This window comes from Cherax quadricarinatus, chromosome 10, assembly GCF_038502225.1.
Source record: "Cherax quadricarinatus isolate ZL_2023a chromosome 10, ASM3850222v1, whole genome shotgun sequence".
Classification (NCBI taxonomy): Eukaryota; Metazoa; Arthropoda; class Malacostraca; order Decapoda; family Parastacidae; genus Cherax; species Cherax quadricarinatus.
The window spans coordinates 34980598-35003003 of NC_091301.1; the positions used below are offsets into that span (position 1 = coordinate 34980598).

Below are 22406 nucleotides of genomic sequence, written 5' to 3' on the forward strand. Positions count from 1 at the left end.
GAACCTAACGAAAAAAATATATTTCACTGTGTTTGTTTAGTATTAAATTATTGTAAACAAATCTAAAATATATTTAGTTGGGTTAGGCTAAAATAAATTGCTCTTGTTATAATAAGGTTAGGTAAGTTTTCTAAGATTCTTTTGGTGCAAAATTAAAATTTTTTACATTAACATTAATGAAAAAAATATATCTTTAAACGTATAAGAGAAAATTTTAGAAAGGACTTAATTTTAAATGAGTTCTTGCTAATTGACCAGTTTTACATATTCGGCACGACATATACATATATATATACATATATATATGCATGCATGTATATATATACATATATATATATATACATATATATATATATATATATATATATATATATATATATATATATATATATATAAATTAAAGAGATTTTTGCTATGTAGGGTAAGATGGAAAGCTTTATGGAGAAACATCACCCTGACAAGGTTGTTGCAAGCCATGTTGGCAACATGTACAGTGACAAAGTCTTGGGCCATTTTAGGGAAGTGTTAAAGAGACGCCAGAAACAGAGCTCTCGCCACAGTTATTTTGCGAGACAGGACTCCAGTGACTCTCAAGGTGGTCCTAGTGGCATTAAGAAACAGAGAAGAGAAGCAACCCCAGAAAAGCAATTGGTACCTGAGGTGTTGCTGGAAGGAGATTCCCCTTCCAAACTGTAAACAATCCAATCTCTCTCCTCCTCCAGTCTCCCATACACTAAGAAGAATCTCTAATAAAGGTAAGTGTTATGCTGTTAATGTTTCATTCATCATTTCCCATTGTATTGCTTATGTACTACATCTATATTTCATGTAAAAAATTTTTTTGTTTTAATACTTCTGGGAGTCAGGAACGGATTAATTGTATTTACATTATTTCTTATGGGGAAAATTGATTCGAAAATCGTAGATTTCGATAATAGTAGCAACTCCATGAACTAATTAACTATGAAAAACGTGGGACCACTGTATATATATATAATAGATAGTAGGCTGGTAGACAGCAACCACCCAGGGAGGTATTACCGTCCTGCCAAGTGAGTGTAAAACGGAAGCCTGTAATTGTTTTACACAATGGTAGGATTGCTGGCGTCTTTTTATTCTATCTCATACACATGCAAGATTTCAGGTACATCTTGCTACTTCTACTTACACTTAAGTCACACTACACATACATGTACAAGCATATATATACACACCCCTCTGGGTTTATTTCTATTTTCTTTCTAGTTCTTGTTCTTGTTTATTTCTTACCTCCATGGGGAAGTGTAACAGAATTCTTCCTCCGTAAGCCATGCGTGTTGTAAGAGGCGACTAAAATGCCGGGAGCAAGGGGCTAGTAACCTCTTCTCCTGTATATATTACTAAATTTAAAAAGAGAAACTTTCGTTTTTCTTTTTGGGCCACCCTGCCTCGGTGGGATACGGCCGGTTTGTTGAAAGAAAAAGATACATATATATATATAATGTGTTTGCTAATACATGTATAGCTGGGCAGTGGGCACACAATATTGTGGTTGATACAGTATACAGCATTTATATTTGTACCCTAACTAATCTCATATAAACTAAATAAGCTGCAATGAAAATAAAAGACAAACCATGCATTATCTGCTGACAACATTAAGTATATGTCTCGGATACTAGTAAAGCATTATATTTTCCAGCTCTACCTGAAGGTAATGAAAAATGATCACAAAACAACTCTCACCTCTCAAAGTCGAGGTAAGAAGAGTCATATCCTGTGTGCAGAAGGGCAAGCATAAACTCGAAACTTGTAACAAAAAATGGATAACTACCAGTACAACAAAGCAAATGTAGCTCAGAATAAAAAATGTTTTAATATCTTATTCTAAACAAGTGCAAACACTGAAGGTAACACTTAATAAAATTAACACGCACTCTTGACCACCCCACAAGAACTCAGAGATATAATAACTGAATCTTCTAGACAAGAAAGACAACTTAAAACAAACTGAGGGTGAAAATGTACTCACTGATGAGAAATTGAGATAATCTAATTTTTAACATGAAAATGAGAAACAAAAGCATATCAATCAGATATAAGTGAATTATACACCACATTTCTTCAGTGTTAGGGTGGCAAGGCAGTGGAATGAACTAGATGAGGAATTATTGGAGACTAACTCCATTCACAGTGTGAAGAATAGGTATCACTGAGTTTGGAACCAACAGAGTCAGTTTGCAGTATGACTGTGTTAGGAAGTAACAGACAGTTTGTGGTAAGAGGTGAGCCAGTACTATTTTCCAGAAACAGAGAAAGCATATGTTTCTCTATTTCTGGAAAATGCATTCCAAGAGTTAAAAATATTAAACATGAAGAAATATAGAAAACAATGGAAATGCCCTCACTGGAAGACAAGAGTAAAAGTGGAAATATTACAATATCAGAAAAGGGCTCGATTCAAGGAATTGGACCTATCCTCCCATTCCTTGAATCAAAGCTGATTACTTAAAATTCCTTGTTGCCATAAGACCCCTACGGATTTAGTGCTTACTCATGATATGTCATGAATGTACATAAAATATATGAGAAAACAGAGACTTCAATGAACAGGAAGAGCATATTGCCCATAATTACAATTTACAAAAAATGTAGTGCAGAAAGGCAACTAGACATAATGTCTTCTCGCAAACAGTGACAGAGATCTGAAATGGGATCCAAGAGGAGGTAGCGAGTGTTACATCTACAGGAAATTAAAGTTCTTGACATTATGTAAATCTGACACAATGTGAAGGTTATGGCATTTTATTTATAAAAACTTTTGCACACCAGGGACTTTATTAGACAAATTAAGAGCGTTCCTGGCAAATGAAATAAAATTCAATAACCCACCCACACACTGTCTTATTTACATACTGTCTGTATATTCTGTCATTGTGTTACCATTTTATGACAAACTCACTACTAATGAGACTGGGACATGAGAAGCACAGCTTTGCTCCTGTAGCTACAAAAGAGATGCTCACAAATAGGTAATCTCTCATATACACACTCAGATATAAACACACACACACAATTATAAAAATTAAATAATATTTATGCATTAAAATCAACAAATGGATTGCCACATCTTATTTCTATTGTGTAACCACCAGTAGGTGGTTTAACGAACATAGAAAATTGTACACACATACTAATTCAATTTTCACATAAAACCACAAAGTCATTATTACAGAGTATACACAAGGCATGGAATATATGTTTCTTTTCACAGAATGCATGGAATTCATCAGATTGTAGGAAGCACAGCCCTGACCCAAGATATAAGTAAGAATGACATAGCCTTAACACATGAGAGCTACAGATGCCATGGTGAGGGTGCCAAACAAAAGACAGAGAAGCTGTGCACATGATTGAGCAGGACGATCTTCTTGCAGCAGCTCCGGTAGAACTGTCACCAATGCTATGTTGAGGAAGCCTCCTGCTGTGAATGACAAAATGTAGACCTGCACCCCACCTGCAAAAATAAAATATTTACATTACACTACATACTAAGGTATTATTAAAGTTCAAAATGAAAATATGTGATGGTAGACCTACATCCCATCCCAGCCTTTCTGAGGAGGCAGGTAAAGTGAATGATGGTCAATGTTTTGTACTTGGCATATAATATCTACAAGGAAAACAGCTGACCAGTTTAAACCACACAATCATCTCACTCAATTAGAAGTCTCTCAAAATTAGAATTAAAATTTTAGTTTCCTAATAATCTCTGCAATTCAAAAATTTCTGCAAGAGGGATCATTTAAATTGGTGATTGGTAGTGCAAGGTGCTGGCTAAGTTCCTCCCACCTAGACATCCCAGGTCCCTCCTGGATCTAACTTATAATACTAGGTCCCTCTTATAATACTCTAGGTCCTGCTGGGTGACACAGGATTTACCATCTCTAAAGATGTGTTGGTTGTCATGCATAAACCCAGTCCTTTATAGGTGCTCCACCACTCTTCTCCATAACTTTACATACTATATATGTCAGTGACATTGGTATGTAGTTTAATGCTACCTGTCTGCCTGCCATCTTAAAAATTAGAGCTACATTTGCTGTCTTCCACATCTCCAGTAATTCCCCTGAGTTGATAGACTTGTTGAAGATTATTGCTAGAGAGACACACGGTACCTCTGCTCCCTCAGGACCCAAGGAGTGATTATCTGGTCCCACTGCCTTCAAGGTATCTAGCTCATATAATATCTTCTTCATCTTCTCCCCAGTTGTACGTCCGGTATCAAACGCTTGCTGGTGCACTCTACCACTTTGGTTTGCTAATAGTCTTCCTGTCTCCTCTGAGAATATCTCCCTAAATCTCTTGCTGAACTCCTCACAGACTTCCTGGTGAGCTTCCCTCCTCCCTTCTTCAGCCTGATTACCTGGTCCTTTACTGTTGTCTTCCTCCTGATGTGGCTATATAACAATATTGGGTCAGGTTTGGCTTTCGATGCTATGTCATTCTCAAAATGCTGCTGGGCCTCCCTCCTTATCCATGCAAATTTGTTTCTGGCTCTCTGGCTCAACTCCTTGTTTTATGATTTCTTTGCCTTTAATATTCTGTTCATGCTTTGGCACAGTTAACTTTGGCCTCTTTACACCTCTGGGTAAACCATGGTCTTACTCTGTTCTTCCTATTGTTTCAATTTCTCCTCTGCCTCTCTGCACTTTCTTGCTACATACTGCATCATCTCATCTCCTCTTCCTTTAGTTCCTCTTTGCACTGTTAATGCACACAAACTGAAGAAGACATGCACAGTTTGTAGTATGTACTCTACTAACAATAGAATACATGACACTTACCTTTAATGAAGATCTGGTGATGATTGATGGGATGGGAGGTGGGGAGAGTGTCGACGTTGTTAATGCTTAGAAGGGGAATCCCCTTCCATTAGGACTTGAGATAGCAAGTCCTTTTCCGGGGTTACTTCCCTTCTTCTTTTAATGCCACTAGGACCAGCTTGAGAGTCACTGGACTTCTTTCGCACAACATATCTGTCCATAGAGGCCTGTACCTCTCGTTCCTGTATGACTTTCCTAAAGTGGTTCACAACAGTGTCATTGCAAGCCAACACGGCTTGCAGTAGCTGTGTGAGGGTGATTTTCATCAAAAAAGCTTTGCACTTCAAGCCACTTTGCACACATTTCCTTAATCTTTGAAGTAGGCAACTTCTTCAATTTCTCTATCCCCTCCTCCGAAGCAGTTTCCTCAGGTCTGGCCTCTTGCTGTTGAAGATGATCTAGCAGCTCATCAGTGGTTAGATCGTCATTGTCCTCCTCCACCAACTCTTCCACATCCTCCCCACTAACCTCCAACCCCAAGGACTTCCCCAATGCCACAATGGATTCGTCAACTGGCATAGGATTCCCAGGGTTAGCCTCAAACCCTTCAAAATCCCTTTTGTCTACACATTCTGGCCACAGTTTTTTCCAGGCAGAGTTCAAGGTCCTCTTAGTCACTCCCTCCCAAGCCTTACCTATAAGGTTTACACAATTGAGGATATTAAAGTGATCCTTCCAAAACTCCTTTAGAGTCAATAGAGTGTCTGTGGTCACTTCAAAGCACCTTTCAAACATAGCTTTTGTGTACAGTTTCTTGAAGTTGGAAATGACCTGCTGGTCCATGGGCTGCAGGAGAGGAGTGGTATTAGGAGGCAAAAACTTGACCTTAATGAAGCTCATGTCCCCAGAAAGTCGCTCTGCCAAGTCTGTAGGATGACCAGGGGCATTGTCTAATACCAGGAGGCACTTAAGGTCTAATTTCTTTTCAATTAGGTAATTTTTCACATTGGGGGCAAATGCATGGTGTAACCAGTCATAGAAAAAGTCCCTAGTGACCCATGCCTTACTGTTTGCCCTCCACAGCACACACAAATTAGCCTTGAGGATATTCTTTTGCCTGAACGCTCTGGGAGTTTCTGAGTGATACACCAATAAAGGCTTCACTTTGCAATCACCACTAGCATTGGCACACATCAGAAGAGTAAGCCTGTCTTTCATAGGCTTATGTCCTGGGAGTGCCTTTTCCTCCTGAGTAATGTAGGTCCTGCTTGGCAATTTCTTCCAAAACAGGCCTGTTTCGTCACAATTAAACACTTGTTCAGGTTTCAAGTCTTCACTGTCTATGTAATCCTTGAATTCCTTCACAAATTTTTCAGCTGCTTTTTGGTCTGAACTGGCAGCCTCACCATGCCTAATCACACTATGTATGCCACTACGATTCTTAAATCTTTCAAACCAACCTTTGCTGGCCTTAAATTCACTCACATCACCACTAGTTGCAGGCAATTTCTTTACCAAATCATCATGCAACTGCCTTGCCTTTTCACTAATGATCGCTTGAGAGATGCTATCTCCTGCTATCTGTTTTTTATTTATCCACACCAATAACGGTCTCTCAACATTTTCTAACACTTGCGGTCGCTGTTTCGCTGCACTTTTGCAAGAACATCTTCCTTGATTGCCGTTTTCCTGGTCACTATAGTAGAGATGGTTGATTGGGGTTTACTATACAACTTGGCCAGCTCCGACACATGCACTCCACTTTTGTACTTTGCAATTATCTCTTTCTTCATTTCAATAGTCATTAGCACCCTTGGTCTCGAAGGGTTGGCACTAGAAGCTTTCTTGGGGCCCATGGTGACTTATTTTGCAGAAACAAGCACCAAAAACACTGTGATAATATAGAATGTACCGAATGTATCCTTAGATGCGAGCACACTCGCTGGCTTGTAAACACTGGCACACACGGGGCAGTTCAGGCCACACGTGGACATGTCTCGGACGAATCGCATATACCGGGTTTTGTAACGGGAACCGAGGCAAATTTTTTGCGATATAGTGCATCACATACCAGATTTATCGGATAGCGATGGCATCGCGAACCGGGGGTCCACTGTATTTTTCTCTCCATATACTCCTCCCTCCTTGCATCACTTCTACTTTGTAAAAACTTCTTATTACTCTCTTTACATCATCATTCCACCAACTGCTCTTCTTCCCTCTAGCACCCACTTTCCTATAACTACAAACTTCTACTGAACACTCTAACACTAAATTCTTAAACTTACCCCATACATCTTCCACCCCATTGCCTATACTCACACTAGCCCATCTGTCCTCCAACAGTTGTTTATATCTTACCCTAACTGCCTCCTCCTCTAGTTTATAAACCTTCACCTCTCTCTTACCTAATGCTTCCATTTTCCTTGTACCCCATCTACCTTTTACTCTCACTGTAGCTACAACTAAAACGTGATCTGATATATCTGTGGCCCCTCTATAAACATGTACATCCTGAAGTCTACCCAACAGTCTTTTATCTACCAATATGTATTCCAACAAACTACTGTCTAAAACGAAATACGAAAGTGTTTAACCTTGAACTGTTTCTGATGCATACTGTTGTACATCAGGACCTCAAACATTGTCTGACATACACTGTAGGATTTTTCCTGCCTTCAAATATGCTACCTGCCACCATCTTAGGCCTAAGCTCAATTATTTATGTCTCTCACCTACCTGTGATGCCAAAGAAAAAAAAGCTGGCCACATGGTAAGTCCCAGGGAAGTGTGAGTAACACAGCCTCAGTAGCAATGTTGAAACAATGGTAGTGCGACACCACAGCTTGACTCAAAATGAAATCCAGCAAATATTACATACTGGAGTCATCAGTGACAGAGGGGTGGCATATTTAAGAGGAATTCTCCAGTATAGAATGAACTGAAAATGTTAAGTGACAACGGGAATGTAAACTGTGCCAATGACAGATCTAGGTGCATTAAGTCACAGGAAAAAAAAATTCTTTGCTTATCAAAGTGAAAATGAAGTGAGCAGTTTGAGTGGTGACAGAGGGCAGGATTAAAATTACAAGGCAAATCCTGTTGATTCAAGTTACAGTGGGGCCCAATATTCCCCTATCAAGCATAAACTTGTCCATCATCATACAAGTGCATATGCACTTGCATTATTTCATGGAGATACTACTGGTGATGTGGGAGAAGGTACTGAGTGTGGGTGTGAGTGATTCTGCTGAAAATTATTTTAGTTGTTTTAGTTGTATTACTAACGCATGTTTTGTTACAAATACCACATGTGGCATTACAAGGAGTCCTGACACAAGCTACTGCACCATACACACAGGTGGCACCAGAAGCCATGATACCACCAAGTACAAAACCACCAGAAAGCAGAGTGTGCATCAGGGAAAATGAATAATTTGTTCCCAATGTTTCTCAATTTTATGATAACAGTGGAATTCAGCCTAATGACCCAAAAACAGACTTATGAATGTCACTATTATTCAAACAAGTGACTATTACCAGTAAAAAATTGACAATACATGTGTTTCGTGATGAATGGTTTGAAAAACCGACAAATTGAAGATTGAGACACTTATACAGCATATGGGAATCTTTATTCAGGAAACGTTTCGCCACACAGTGGCTTCATCAGTCCAATACAAAGAGGAAGGCGTAAGGAGAGGAGCAGTATGAGGTAATCAGTCCCTCAGCCTGGAGTCGATGTGTTCAGTCCATCAATCTTGTAGAATGTACAGCATAGGGCCGTAGACGTGGCTTATATACTGTAGTGAGGAGAGGTGAAGCAGGAGGAGGCGGGGTCATAGTGGTACCATCCACTAGTCGAAGTAGGTCTTCGTCCAAGGGTTGAACAAGGTCAAGGTTCAACACTTGTTCAACCTTTGGACGAAGACCTACTTCGACTAGTGGATGGTACCACTATGACCCCGCCTCCTCCTGCTTCACCTCTCCTCACTACAGTATACAGTGGACCCCCGCATAACGATTACCTCCGAATGTGACCAATTATGTAAGTATTTTTTTTTTATTATCACACTGGCCGATTCCCACCAAGGCAGGGTGGCCCGAAAAAGAAAAACTTTCACCATCATTCACTCCATCACTGTCTTGCCAGAAGGGTGCTTTACACTACAGTTTTTAAACTGCAACATTAACACCCCTCCTTCAGAGTGCAGGCACTGTACTTCCCATCTCCAGGACTCAAGTCCGGTCTGCGGGTTTCCCTGAATCCCTTCATAAATGTTACTTTGCTCACACTCCAACAGCACGTCAAGTATTAAAAACCATTTGTCTCCATTCACTCCTATCAAACACGCTCATGCATGCCTCCTGGAAGTCCAAGCCCCTCGCACACAAAACCTCCTTTACCCCCTCCCTCCAACCTTTCCTAGGCCGACCCCTACCCCGCCTTCCTTCCACTACAGACTGATACACTCTTGAAGTCATTCTGTTTCGCTCCATTCTCTCAACATGTCCGAACCACCTCAACAACCCTTCCTCAGCCCTCTGGACAACAGTTTTGGTAATCCCGCACCTCCTCCTAACTTCCAAACTACGAATTCTCTGCATTATATTCACACCACACATTGCCCTCAGACATGACATCTCCACTGCCTCCAGCCTTCTCCTCGCTGCAACATTCATCACCCACGCTTCACACCCATATAAGAGCGTTGGTAAAACTATACTCTCATACATTCCCCTCTTTGCCTCCAAGGACAAAGTTCTTTGTCTCCACAGACTCCTAAGTGCACCACTCACTCTTTTTCCCTCATCAATTCTATGATTCACCTCATCTTTCATAGACCCATCCGCTGACACGTCCACTCCCAAATATCTGAATACGTTCACCTCCTCCATACTCTCTCCCTCCAATCTGATATTCAATCTTTCATCACCTAATCTTTTTGTTATCCTCATAACCTTACTCTTTCCTGTATTCACCTTTAATTTTCTTCTTTTGCACACCCTACCAAATTCATCCACCAATCTCTGCAACTTCTCTTCAGAATCTCCCAAGAGCACAGTGTCATCAGCAAAGAGCAGCTGTGACAACTCCCACTTTGTGTGTGATTCTTTATCTTTTAACTCCACGCCTCTTGCCAAGACCCTCGCATTTACTTCTCTTACAACCCCATCTATAAATATATTAAACAACCACGGTGACATCACACATCCTTGTCTAAGGCCTACTTTTACTGGGAAAAAATTTCCCTCTTTCCTACATACTCTAACTTGAGCCTCACTATCCTCGTAAAAACTCTTCACTGCTTTCAGTAACCTACCTCCTACACCATACACTTGCAACATCTGCCACATTGCCCCCCTATCCACCCTGTCATACGCCTTTTCCAAATCCATAAATGCCACAAAGACCTCTTTAGCCTTATCTAAATACTGTTCACTTATATGTTTCACTGTAAACACCTGGTCCACACACCCCCTACCTTTCCTAAAGCCTCCTTGTTCATCTGCTATCCTATTCTCCGTCTTACTCTTAATTCTTTCAATTATAACTCTACCATACACTTTACCAGGTACACTCAACAGACTTATCCCCCTATAATTTTTGCACTCTCTTTTATCCCCTTTGCCTTTATACAAAGGAACTATGCATGCTCTCTGCCAATCCCTAGGTACCTTACCCTCTTCCATTATGTAAGTGTATTTATGTAAGTGCGTTTGTACGTGTATGTTTGGGGGTCTGAAATGGACTAATCTACTTCACAATATTTCTTATGGGAACAAATTCGGTCAGTACTAGCACCTGAACATACTTCTGGAGTGAAAAAATATCGTTAACCGGGGGTCCACTGTATAAGCCACGTCTATGGCCCTATGCTGTACATTCTACAAGATTGATGGACTGAACACATCGACTCCAGGCTGAGGGACTGATTACCTCATACTGCTCCTCTCCTTACGCCTTCCTCTTTGTATTGGACTGATGAAGCCACTGTGTGGCGAAACGTTTCCTGAACAAAGATTCCCATATGCTGTATAAGTGTCTCAATCTTCAATACATGTGTTTCAGTGAACTCTCGGCTTCAACAGTGTGAAGGTATAATACTGCAGAGATGTTCCTATTATTTGTAAATTAAAACTACCATAAAAACATGAATTTTTATTTTTATCCAGTTTTCTTTTTCATTTACATTCTATTTAACCCTTTGAGGGTTTCGGTCGTACTAGTACGGCTTACGCACCAGGGTTTTTGACGTACTAGTACTCCTAAATTCTAGCGCCCTCAAATCTAGTGGGAGAAAGCTGGTAGGCCTACATATGAAAGAATGGGTCTATGTGGTCAGTGTGCACAGTATAAAAAAAATCCTGCAGGACACAGTGCATAATGAGAAAAAAAAAAACTTCGACCGTGTTTTTGGAATAAAACAGTGACTTTGCACTGTATTTTCTTATGGTATTTATTATTGTATTCTAGTTTTCTTGGTCTCATTTTGTAGAATGGAAGACATATTACAAAAATTGAGATGATTTTGACTGGTCTTACAATGAAAAGTACCTTGAAATTGAGCTCAAAGTAGCAGAAATGTTCGATTTTTACCAAAGTTCAAAAGTAAACAAATCATGTCAAGCGTCCAATACACGTCAACTGGTGAGTTTAATATTCTTTCACAAGTGCGCTGATATTATTTATACCATTTCTACACTAATGCAGTAGTCTGCATAACAGTAAATCTTCTATTTTTTGTAAGAATAAAAATTGAAAGTGGAAAGCCAAAGAAATATAAGAGGGGCCTGGGGATGTGACTAACGAACAGAGGAAATGTTATTTTAGTGCCAGGAATGTCTTTCTTGTTTATTCTGGACCCTATTTGGAAATTGGCATCTTTTGAAATTTGTGTGAAATTGGCAAAATTGCCAAATTCTAACCACTGTACTGGATAGTTTTAATCAGTAAATGGGTGGTTTCTTGTACTCATTCAATAGAAAAAATGGAGTTCTAGAGAAATAGTTATGATTTTTGTTGACTAGTACACAGGAATTGGCTGAAAATAGGGCTCAAAGTGGGCAAAATCGCCGATGCGTAAACATCGTCGAGACCACTAACTTCGCGAGAGCATAATTCCGTAAGTTTTCCATCAAATTTCATACTTTTGGTGTCATTATGATCAGGAAAAGATTCTTTCTTTTCATAAGAAAAAATAATTTTTTTTTTTTTGAAATTTGGCCGACCCTGAGAACAAGTCTCGGAGAGGGCCTGTCGACCCTCAAAGGGTTAAAATGCTATACAATCCTGCACAACAAAATATTTTATTTTGATTTTTTTTTAAATATTATTTCATAAAACTGGCACCTACATAAGCCAAAAATAATATAAAAAATACAGGTGTTTCTTGACTTACAATGGTTCGATTTACAATATTTCAAATTTACCATGGTGCAAAAGCATGAAGGTGGAAAGTCCATAACTTGTAATCGTTTATTTACTTTTCAATACTGGTATTCAGTTAATTACAAAAATTATGTTTATTTACTTATTCAGTGAGAGTAGTATTTATTTACTAATTTATTTAGTGTATCATATTCACATTCGACTTACGATATTTTTGACTTATGATGGATACGTCGGAACGTGACCCCATCACAAGTCGTGGAATGCCTGTACTTCTAATTAAGATACATCAGCATTTAGTGCTTGAAGTTTATCAAACAAATCAGTCCCCAGATATTCCAAAGGAAATAATTTACTGTACTTAATGAAACACCTTGAAGTATGTCTAGCATCATAAGAAACTAGCATACGTAGTGTTGGACACTAATAAATTGGAAAAACAATCATAATTTGATGTCTACATATACATTGTAAAACCAGTACCGGACATGAGTCCTGGAGGTGAAAAGTGCCTGCACTCTAAAGGAGAGGTTTGGGATATTTAGTGTTTAGAGGGACATCTAAACTGCTGTATCTATGTGCTTCTGGCAAGACAGCGATAGTGTAAATAATGGTGAAAGTGTTTCTTTCTCAGGTCACCCAACCTCGGTGGGAGACGACCAGAGTGTTAGAACAAAAGTACCGCAATGTGCATTTATGCCGTTGTTGCTGATAAGTGATATTTTTTTTTCTGTAGTAATCCACAACATAAAATACAGTACCATAGAATGACTTATCCTCATGACTAACTAACTACCATCTACAGCAGAAAGATAGGCAGACCCACCCATGATTATTTTCTCCTCAAAACTTTTACTTTTGATCAGGACAAGAGGAGTGGTAATTAAATGGTGCACTGTTTAGTACGAACTCACCCAAGACATTGGAGGTGCCGATGAACAGTGTAAACAATGCACCCATTAAACCAATACCAGCTGTGTACATCGGGAGGGCTCAACATGGCCGACACGGCAGGTTGTGTAGCGGGCTAGCTGCGGGATTTTCAAGGATAGCTCCTGGTCAAAGAGGCTGACCAGGTCCCTACTTAACAGAACTCAGTGTGAATGCTTTGAGAAGATACCAGAGCAGCGAACGGACATCCCAGTGCATCGTTTCAGCGTAAATAGTTGAAGTGTTGTGCAGTTTCAGAGGATTTGGTGTTGTCGAGTCAGGACCAGTCAGCGCCTCCCCCCCTCTCCGCTGGGGGGGAGGGGGAGGGCGTGTGTAGTAAACAGTGACCCTCTCATAACGCCTCACCCCTGCGCGTCTCCCCCGCCTCACCCACCCAACTCCCAGCGCCACCCCATCTGTAGAGGGTACTTCTCCCCTAACCCACGATGTCAGCGATGGCACTGCAGGGAGTGCCGGGCTCACAGGAACTTCCACTACAGGGACAGCATCGTGGAGTTCGACCGCGAGGCAGCTGTCAGGTGTGCCACAGGCAGTGTGTACTCAGTTCCTCAAGCTTCAACATCCGTGCACACGAGGGCCTGGGATCTTCAATCAACTTGGCGTCCACCAGGACGCTGACATGTCCCTAGGGCAGCTCTCCATCGGGCTGCTAACGGAGTCACTGGCTTCTTGGACCTCTTGGGGAGGGTCGATGGTGCTCGTGCAAGCAGCAGATCCCGGGGCAACTTGCTGCTGTTTGCAATGGCTGTCTGCCGAGGAGAGACAGGCACCTAGCAACATCTGTTGTTGGGGCAATGGATGAATTCCCTGCTATGTTTGTTAACTGCTCATTACTCTGTAATTTGTCTATGATTGTAATCATGTGATAACGTGTTTATCATTCATTACCTTTGAAACTTGTCATGATTTTGACCAGCTCTACCTGGAGCTCATTACCTTTGTAAATTCTCATGATTAATGTGTTTATGATTCATTACCTTTGCAATTATTCATGAGTGTGACCAGCTCTACCTGGAGCTCATTACCTTTGTAACTTGGTCATGATTATGACCAGATCTAGTTCATTACCTTTGTAACTTGCTCAGCTATCAAAACTTTGGAGTCCAGTCCCTGGACCAATTATGTACCTCTGTAATCTTTTGACTACCGCCCACAGGATGGGTATGGGGTGCATAATAAACATATTAAACTAACTATTACATACCTTTATTGAAGACTCTTGTTGGCGTATGGAAGAAGGTGAGGAGGGGAGAGAGATGAGAGGTTACTGTGTGGAAGGGGAATCCTCCTCCGTAAGGACTTCTGGTATTTAAGTCCTATCAAAAGCCATACCAAAGCCCTTCACAACACTATCTCCCAATAGCTGTTTTTCGTTGATCCACACCAACAACAACAACTCCACATCCTTGATTGTTTGTGATCTCTGTTTCGTTAGCATATATACCCCTTTCACAACATCAGCTTCCTTGATTTCTGCTTTCTTTGTCAGGGTGGAACTGATTACCGATGTCAACTTCTCATACATCCTGGCGAATTTGGCCACACGTACGCCACTTTCATATTTTGCTACAAGTTCTTTCTTGAATTCTATCATGTTTCTCACCTTTATCAAAGGGCTTGCATTCTGAACTTTCTTTGACCCCATGGTGGCTTATTTCACAATCGCAATCAATAAACAAGCACAAAAATAAAGGTAGTAGGTTGGTAGACAGCAACCGCCCAGGGAGGTACTACCGTCCTGCCAAGTGAGTGTAAAACTGAAGCCTGTAATTGTTTTACACGATGGTAGGATTGCTGGTGTCTTTTTTTTTTCTGTCTCATACACATGCAAGATTTCAGGTATGTCTTGCTACTTCTACTTACACTTAGGTCACACTACACATACATGTACAAGCATATATATACACACCCCTTTGGGTTTTCTTCTATTTTCTTTCTAGTTCTTGTTCTTGTTTATTTCCTCTTACCTCCATGGGGAAGTGGAACAGAATTCTTCCTCCGTAAGCCATGCGTGTTGTAAGAGGCGACTAAAATGCCGGGAGCAAGGGGCTAGTAACCCCTTCTCCTGTATATATTACTAAATGTAAAAGGAGAAACTTTCGTTTTTCCTTTTGGGCCACCCCGCCTCGGTGGGATACGGCCGGTGTGTTGAAAGAAAGAAAGATAGGAGTGAATGGAGACAAATGGTTTTTAATACTTGACGTGCTGTTGGAGTGTGAGCAAAGTAACATTTATGAAGGGATTCAGGGAAACCGGCAGGCCGGACTCGAGTCCTGGAGATGGGAAGTACAGTGCCTGCACTCTGAAGGAGGGGTGTTAATGTTGCAGTTTAAAAACTGTAGTGTAAAGCACCCTTCTGGCAAGACAGTGATGGAGTGAATGATGGTGAAAGTTTTTCTTTTTCGGGCCACCCTGCCTTGGTGGGAATCGGCCGGTGTGATAATAAAAAATATATATATATATATATATATATATATATATATATATATATATATATATATATATATATATATATATATATATATACATACACACACACACAGTGGAACCTCCACTAATGAGTTTAATTCGTTCCGTGACCTTGCTTGCATCTGGATTTTCTTGTTTGTAGTCAATTTTCCTCACTTAAATTAACTGAAATGGAATTACATACAAGCATATATATACACACCTCTCTGGGTTTTCTTCTATTTTCTTTCTAGTTCTTGTTCTTGTTTATTTCCTCTTATTTCCATGGGGAAGTGGAACAGAATTCTTCCTCCGTAAGCCATGCGTGTTGTAAGAGGCAACTAAAATGCTGGCAGCAAGGGGCTAGTAACCTCTTCTCCCGTATATATTACTAAATGTAAAAGGAGAAGCTTTCGTTTTTCCTTTTGGGCCACCCCGCCTCGGTGGGATACGGCCGGTGTGTTGAAAGAAAGAAAGAATAATAATTTACTACACGTACATGTACATAGGATACAGACATAGCTGACATCAGTGACATACTACTATATAGAAAGCTGCTTGTTATGCAGAGTATTTCAAGCAAATTAGGTCAGTGTCCCAGGATAACACCCACACCAGTCGACTAACACCCAGGTACCCATTTACTGATGGGTGAACATAGACAACAGATGTAAAGAAATGCCCAGTGTTTCTACCCTGGCTGGGAATCGAATATTTACCAAAAATCATATATGGCTAACCCAAGCCAGGTACTAGAAATAAGCCACATTGTCTGACTTTTTTGGGTTATCCTAGGTTCTCTACACATATGCTGCTATGTGTGGTAATCTACATAGAGAAAACAGCTTTTTTGTTTCAGGTTTATGGTGCAGTACAAGTGTATATCACAGTTAGCCCTGTGCTACACTCCGTTTTCTCTAATATAAGCCCCATGACAGGGTCAGGAGAATGGTACTTGTATCTCGTATCCTCTTCATACCTCCATTGAACTGCTTGGTATTATGCCAAATATTATTAATTCTGGAATATTTAACATATTTTATGTTATTTATATTGTTTATTATGTCATATTAGATCAATTGTGATAGGCAATAAGCTGTAGTGTTGATATAAGCATAATAATAAAACATTCTCCTGCATCACGAGACTGAGCTCGTAACAACTGACAGTGGCTTCAAAGTCACCTTATCTTTAATGGACAATGTACTGTGTATACAGTGGACCCCCGCATAACGATTACCTCCGAATGCGACCAATTATGTAAGTGTATTTATGTAAGTGCGTTTGTACGTGTATGTTTGGGGGTCTGAAATGGACTAATCTACTTCACAATATTCCTTATGGGAACAAATTCGGTCAGTACTGGCACCTGAACATACTTCTGGAGTGAAAAAATATCGTTAACCGGGGGTCCACTGTACTAGTGTGTGACAGAGGTAAAAGATTTAAGATACTCAGTGTGATAATAAAAAAATAAATATATAAATTAACCCTTTGACTGTCGCAACCCCCAATCCTGAGGTGTCTCCTGGTGTCGCAAAATTTAAAAAAAAAAAAAAATTATTTTTTCTTATGAAATGATAGAGAATCTTTTCCCGATTGTAATGACACCAAAAAAACGAAATTTGATGGAAAACTGACGGAATTATGCTCTCGCGAAGTTAGCGACCTCGGCGCTATTTACAAATCGGCGATTTCGCCCACTTTGAGCCCTATTTTCGGCTAATTCCATTGTTCCAGTCGCCCAAACTCATAGCTATTTCTTTAGAACTCCATTTTTTCTATCGATTGAGTACAAGAAACTGCCCATTTACCGATTTCAACTACCTAATAATGTGGTCAGAAATTTGCAATTTGGCCAATTTCACGAAAACTAAAAAATATGACAATTTCAAAATAAGGTCCAGAATGAACAATGCAGACATTCCTGGCTCTAAAATAACATTTTCTTTGTTCATCAGTCATGTCTCCAGGCCCCTCTGATATTACTCTTGCTTTCTATTTTGAATTTTTATTCAAACAAAAAATAGAAGACTTACTATTATGCAGACTACTGCAATACTGTAATAATTGTATAAATAACATCAACCCATTCATGACTGCATATTAGAATGGCTAGTTGGACATTTATTGGACAATGGCATCATTTGTTTACTTTTGAACATTGGCAAAAATCAAACATTTCCCCTACTTTGAGCTCCATTTCTAGGTTCTTTTTATAGTAAAATCAATCAAAATCACCTCTATTTCTATAATATGTTTTCCATTCTATCAAATGAGACCAAGAAAACGAGAATACAACCATAAATACTATACGAAAATAGACCACAAAGTCGGCATTTTAATTAAAAAAAACGGTCGGAGTTTTTTTTTTCTCATTATGCACTGCGTGCTCCAGGATTTTTTTTATATGGTGCACACTGACCACACAGACCCATTCTCTCACATGTGGGCCTACCAGCTTTCTCCTGCTTGATTTGAAGCCGCTAGAATTTATGAGTATATATACGTCAAACACGGTACCTCGTAAGACGTATATATACGGCCGCGACAGTCAAAGGGTTAATAGTATAATTATCAGAGTATATATAAAATATGAAATAACTTTTAAAAAACATTTGAAATTTTGGAGTTTCCAGACAAAATGGAGAGACTTAGTGCTTACTGAGCTCACGAAGAATGTAAACAAACAAGGTGGGGCGCGGTGACCGTATTAGAAAGTCAGGTGGGGGGAGCCGTATAGCGAGTTTTGGTCATAATTTGAAATGACCGTATTAGCGGAACGCCGTAAAGCGGGGCCCTGCTGTATTGTAAAAATGGTATAAATAATATCAGTGCACTAGTGAGAGAATATTAGACTCCCCAGTTGACGTGTATTGGACGTGTGGTGTGATTTGTTTACTCCTGAACATTGGTAAAAATCGAACATTTCCGCTACTTTGAGCTCAGTTTCAAGGTCGTTTTCATCATCAAAGTAATAAAAATCATCTCTATTTCTTTAATATGTTTTCCATTTTATCACCTAAGACCATGAAAACGCAAATACATCGATAAATACTATACGAAATTTTTTTTTTTAGCAAGTCTGCCGTCTCCCACCGAGGCAGGGTGACCCAAAAGGAAAGAAAATCCCCAAAAAGAAAATGCTTTCATCATCATTCAACACTTTCACCTCACTCACACATAATCACTGTTTTTGCAGAGGTGCTCAGAACACAACAGTTTAGAAGCATATACGTGTAAAGATACACAACATATCCCTCCAAACTAGTATCTCAAACCCCTCCTTTAGAGTGCAGGCATTGTACTTCTCATTTCCAGGACTCAAGTCCGGCTATATAAAAATAACCGGTTTATTTGAATCCCTTCACTAAATATTACCCTGCTCACACTCCAACAGATCGTCAGGTCCCAAATACCATTCGTCTCCATTCACTCCTATCGAACACGCTCATGCACGCCTGCTGGAAGTCCAAGCCCCTCGCCCACAAAACCTCCCTTACCCCTTCCTTCCAACCTTTTCGAGGACGACCCCTACCCCGCCTTCCTTCCCCTACAGATTTATATGCTCTCCATGTCATTCTACTTTGATCCATTCTCTCTAAATGACCAAACCACCTCAACAACCCCTCTTCAGCCCTCTGACTAATACTTTTATTAACTCCACACCTTCTCCTAATTTCCACACTCCGAATTTTCTGCATAATATTTACACCACACATTGCCCTTAGACAGGACATCTCCACTGCCTCCAACCGCCTCCTCGCTGCTGCATTCACAACCCAAGCTTCACACCCATATAAGAGTGTTGGTACTACTATACTTTCATACATTCCCTTCTTTGCCTCCATAGATAACGTTTTTTGTCTCCACATATACCTCAATGCACCACTCACCTTTTTTCCCTCATCAATTCTATGATTAACCTCATCCTTCATAAATCCATCCGCCGACACGTCAACTCCCAAGTATCTGAAAACATTCACTTCTTCCATACTCCTCCTCCCCAATTTGATATCCAATTTTTCTTTATCTAAATCATTTGATACCCTCATCACCTTACTCTTTTCTATGTTCACTTTCAACTTTCTACCTTTACACACACTCCCAAACTCATCCACTAACCTTTGCAATTTTTCTTTAGAATCTCCCATTTTATTTTTTTTTTTTTTTTTTTTTATTATCACACTGGCCGATTCCCACCAAGGCAGGGTGGCCCGAAAAAGAAAAACTTTCACCATCATTCACTCCATCACTGTCTTGCCAGAAGGGTGCTTTACACTACAGTTTTTAAACTGCAACATTAACACCCCTCCTTCAGAGTGCAGGCACTGTACTTCCCATCTCCAGGACTCAAGTCCGGCCTGCCGGTTTCCCTGAATCCCTTCATAAATGTTACTTTGCTCACACTCCAACAGCACGTCAAGTATTAAAAACCATTTGTCTCCATTCACTCCTATCAAACACGCTCACGCATGCCTGCTGGAAGTCCAAGCCCCTCGCACACAAAACCTCCTTTACCCCCTCCCTCCAACCTTTCCTAGGCCGACCCCTACCCCGCCTTCCTTCCACTACAGACTGATACACTCTTGAAGTCATTCTGTTTCGCTCCATTCTCTCTACATGTCCGAACCACCTCAACAACCCTTCCTCAGCCCTCTGGACAACAGTTTTGGTAATCCCGCACCTCCTCCTAACTTCCAAACTACGAATTCTCTGCATTATATTCACACCACACATTGCCCTCAGACATGACATCTCCACTGCCTCCAGCCTTCTCCTCGCTGCAACATTCATCACCCATGCTTCACACCCATATAAGAGCGTTGGTAAAACTATACTCTCATACATTCCCCTCTTTGCCTCCAAGGACAAAGTTCTTTGTCTCCACAGACTCCTAAGTGCACCACTCACCCTTTTCCCCTCATCAATTCTATGATTCACCTCATCTTTCATAGACCCATCCGCTGACACGTCCACTCCCAAATATCTGAATACATTCACCTCCTCCATACTCTCTCCCTCCAATCTGATATCCAATCTTTCATCACCTAATCTTTTTGTTATCCTCATAACCTTACTCTTTCCTGTATTCACTTTTAATTTTCTTCTTTTGCACACCCTACCAAATTCATCCACCAATCTCTGCAACTTCTCTTCAGAATCTCCCAAGAGCACAGTGTCATCAGCAAAGAGCAACTGTGACAACTCCCACTTTATGTGTGATTCTTTATCTTTTAACTCCACGCCTCTTGCCAAGACCCTCGCATTTACTTCTCTTACAACCCCATCTATAAATATATTAAACAACCACGGTGACATCACACATCCTTGTCTAAGGCCTACTTTTACTGGGAAATAATTTCCCTCTTTCCTACATACTCTAACTTGAGCCTCACTATCCTCGTAAAAACTCTTCACTGCTTTCAGTAACCTACCTCCTACACCATACACTTGCAACATCTGCCACATTGCCCCCCTATCCACCCTGTCATACGCCTTTTCCAAATCCATAAATGCCACAAAGACCTCTTTAGCCTTATCTAAATACTGTTCACTTATATGTTTCACTGTAAACACCTGGTCCACACACCCCCTACCTTTCCTAAAGCCTCCTTGTTCATCTGCTATCCTATTCTCCGTCTTACTCTTAATTCTTTCAATAATAACTCTACCATACACTTTACCAGGTATACTCAACAGACTTATCCCCCTATAATTTTTGCACTCTCTTTTATCCCCTTTGCCTTTATACAAAGGAACTATGCATGCTCTCTGCCAATCCCTAGGTACCTTACCCTCTTCCATACATTTATTAAATAATTGCACCAACCACTCCAAAACTATATCCCCACCTGCTTTTAACATTTCTATCTTTATCCCATCAATCCCGGCTGCCTTACCCCCTTTCATTTTACCTACTGCCTCACGAACTTCCCCCACACTCACAACTGGCTCTTCCTCACTCCTACAAGATGTTATTCCTCCTTGCCCTATACACGAAATCACAGCTTCCCTATCTTCATCAACATTTAACAATTCCTCAAAATATTCCCTCCATCTTCCCAATACCTCTAACTCTCCATTTAATAACTCTCCTCTCCTATTTTTAACTGACAAATCCATTTGTTCTCTAGGCTTTCTTAACTTGTTAATCTCACTCCAAAACTTTTTCTTATTTTCAACAAAATTTGTTGATAACATCTCACCCACTCTCTCATTTGCTCTCTTTTTACATTGCTTCACCACTCTCTTAACCTCTCTCTTTTTCTCCATATACTCTTCCCTCCTTGCATCACTTCTACTTTGTAAAAACTTCTCATATGCTAACTTTTTCTCCCTTACTACTCTCTTTACATCATCATTCCACCAATCGCTCCTCTTCCCTCCTGCACCCACTTTCCTGTAACCACAAACTTCTTTGCTCATCTGCAATCCTACATTCTGTCTTACCTCTAATTCTTTCAGTTATAACCCTACTGTACACTTTTCCTGGTATACTCAGTAAACTTATTCCTCTATAATTTTTACAATCTCTTTTGTCCCCCTTCCCTTTATATAAAGGGACTATACATGCTCTCTGCCAATCCCTAGGTACCTTCCCCTCTTTCATACATTTATTAAACAAAAATACCAAGCACTCCAACACTATATCCTCCCCTGCTTTTAACATTTCTGTCATGATCCCGTCGTTCCAGCTGCTTTAACCCCTTTCATTCTATGTAATGCCTCACGCACCTCCCCCACACTCACATCCTGTTCTTCTTCACTCCTAAAAGATGGTATACCTCCCTGGCCAGTGCATGAAA

General features: G+C 40.2%; 1 protein-coding gene across 1 annotated transcript in view; it reads right to left on the reverse strand.

Annotated features, from left to right (window-relative positions):
* Positions 1 to 400: 400 nt before the first annotated feature.
* The window catches only part of Zip99C (Zinc transporter Zip99C), a 51712-nt gene continuing 29706 nt past the window's right edge, over positions 401 to 22406 (reverse strand). The window contains exons 5-8 of the mRNA XM_070083825.1: positions 22247 to 22252; positions 19552 to 19569; positions 13113 to 13190; positions 401 to 3496 (exon numbers count right to left, since the gene is read on the reverse strand). Of these exons, the coding sequence (XP_069939926.1) occupies positions 3324 to 3496; positions 13113 to 13190; positions 19552 to 19569; positions 22247 to 22252 (275 nt within the window). The 3' untranslated portion in view covers positions 401 to 3323. The remainder of the gene's footprint in view (positions 3497 to 13112; positions 13191 to 19551; positions 19570 to 22246; positions 22253 to 22406) is intronic.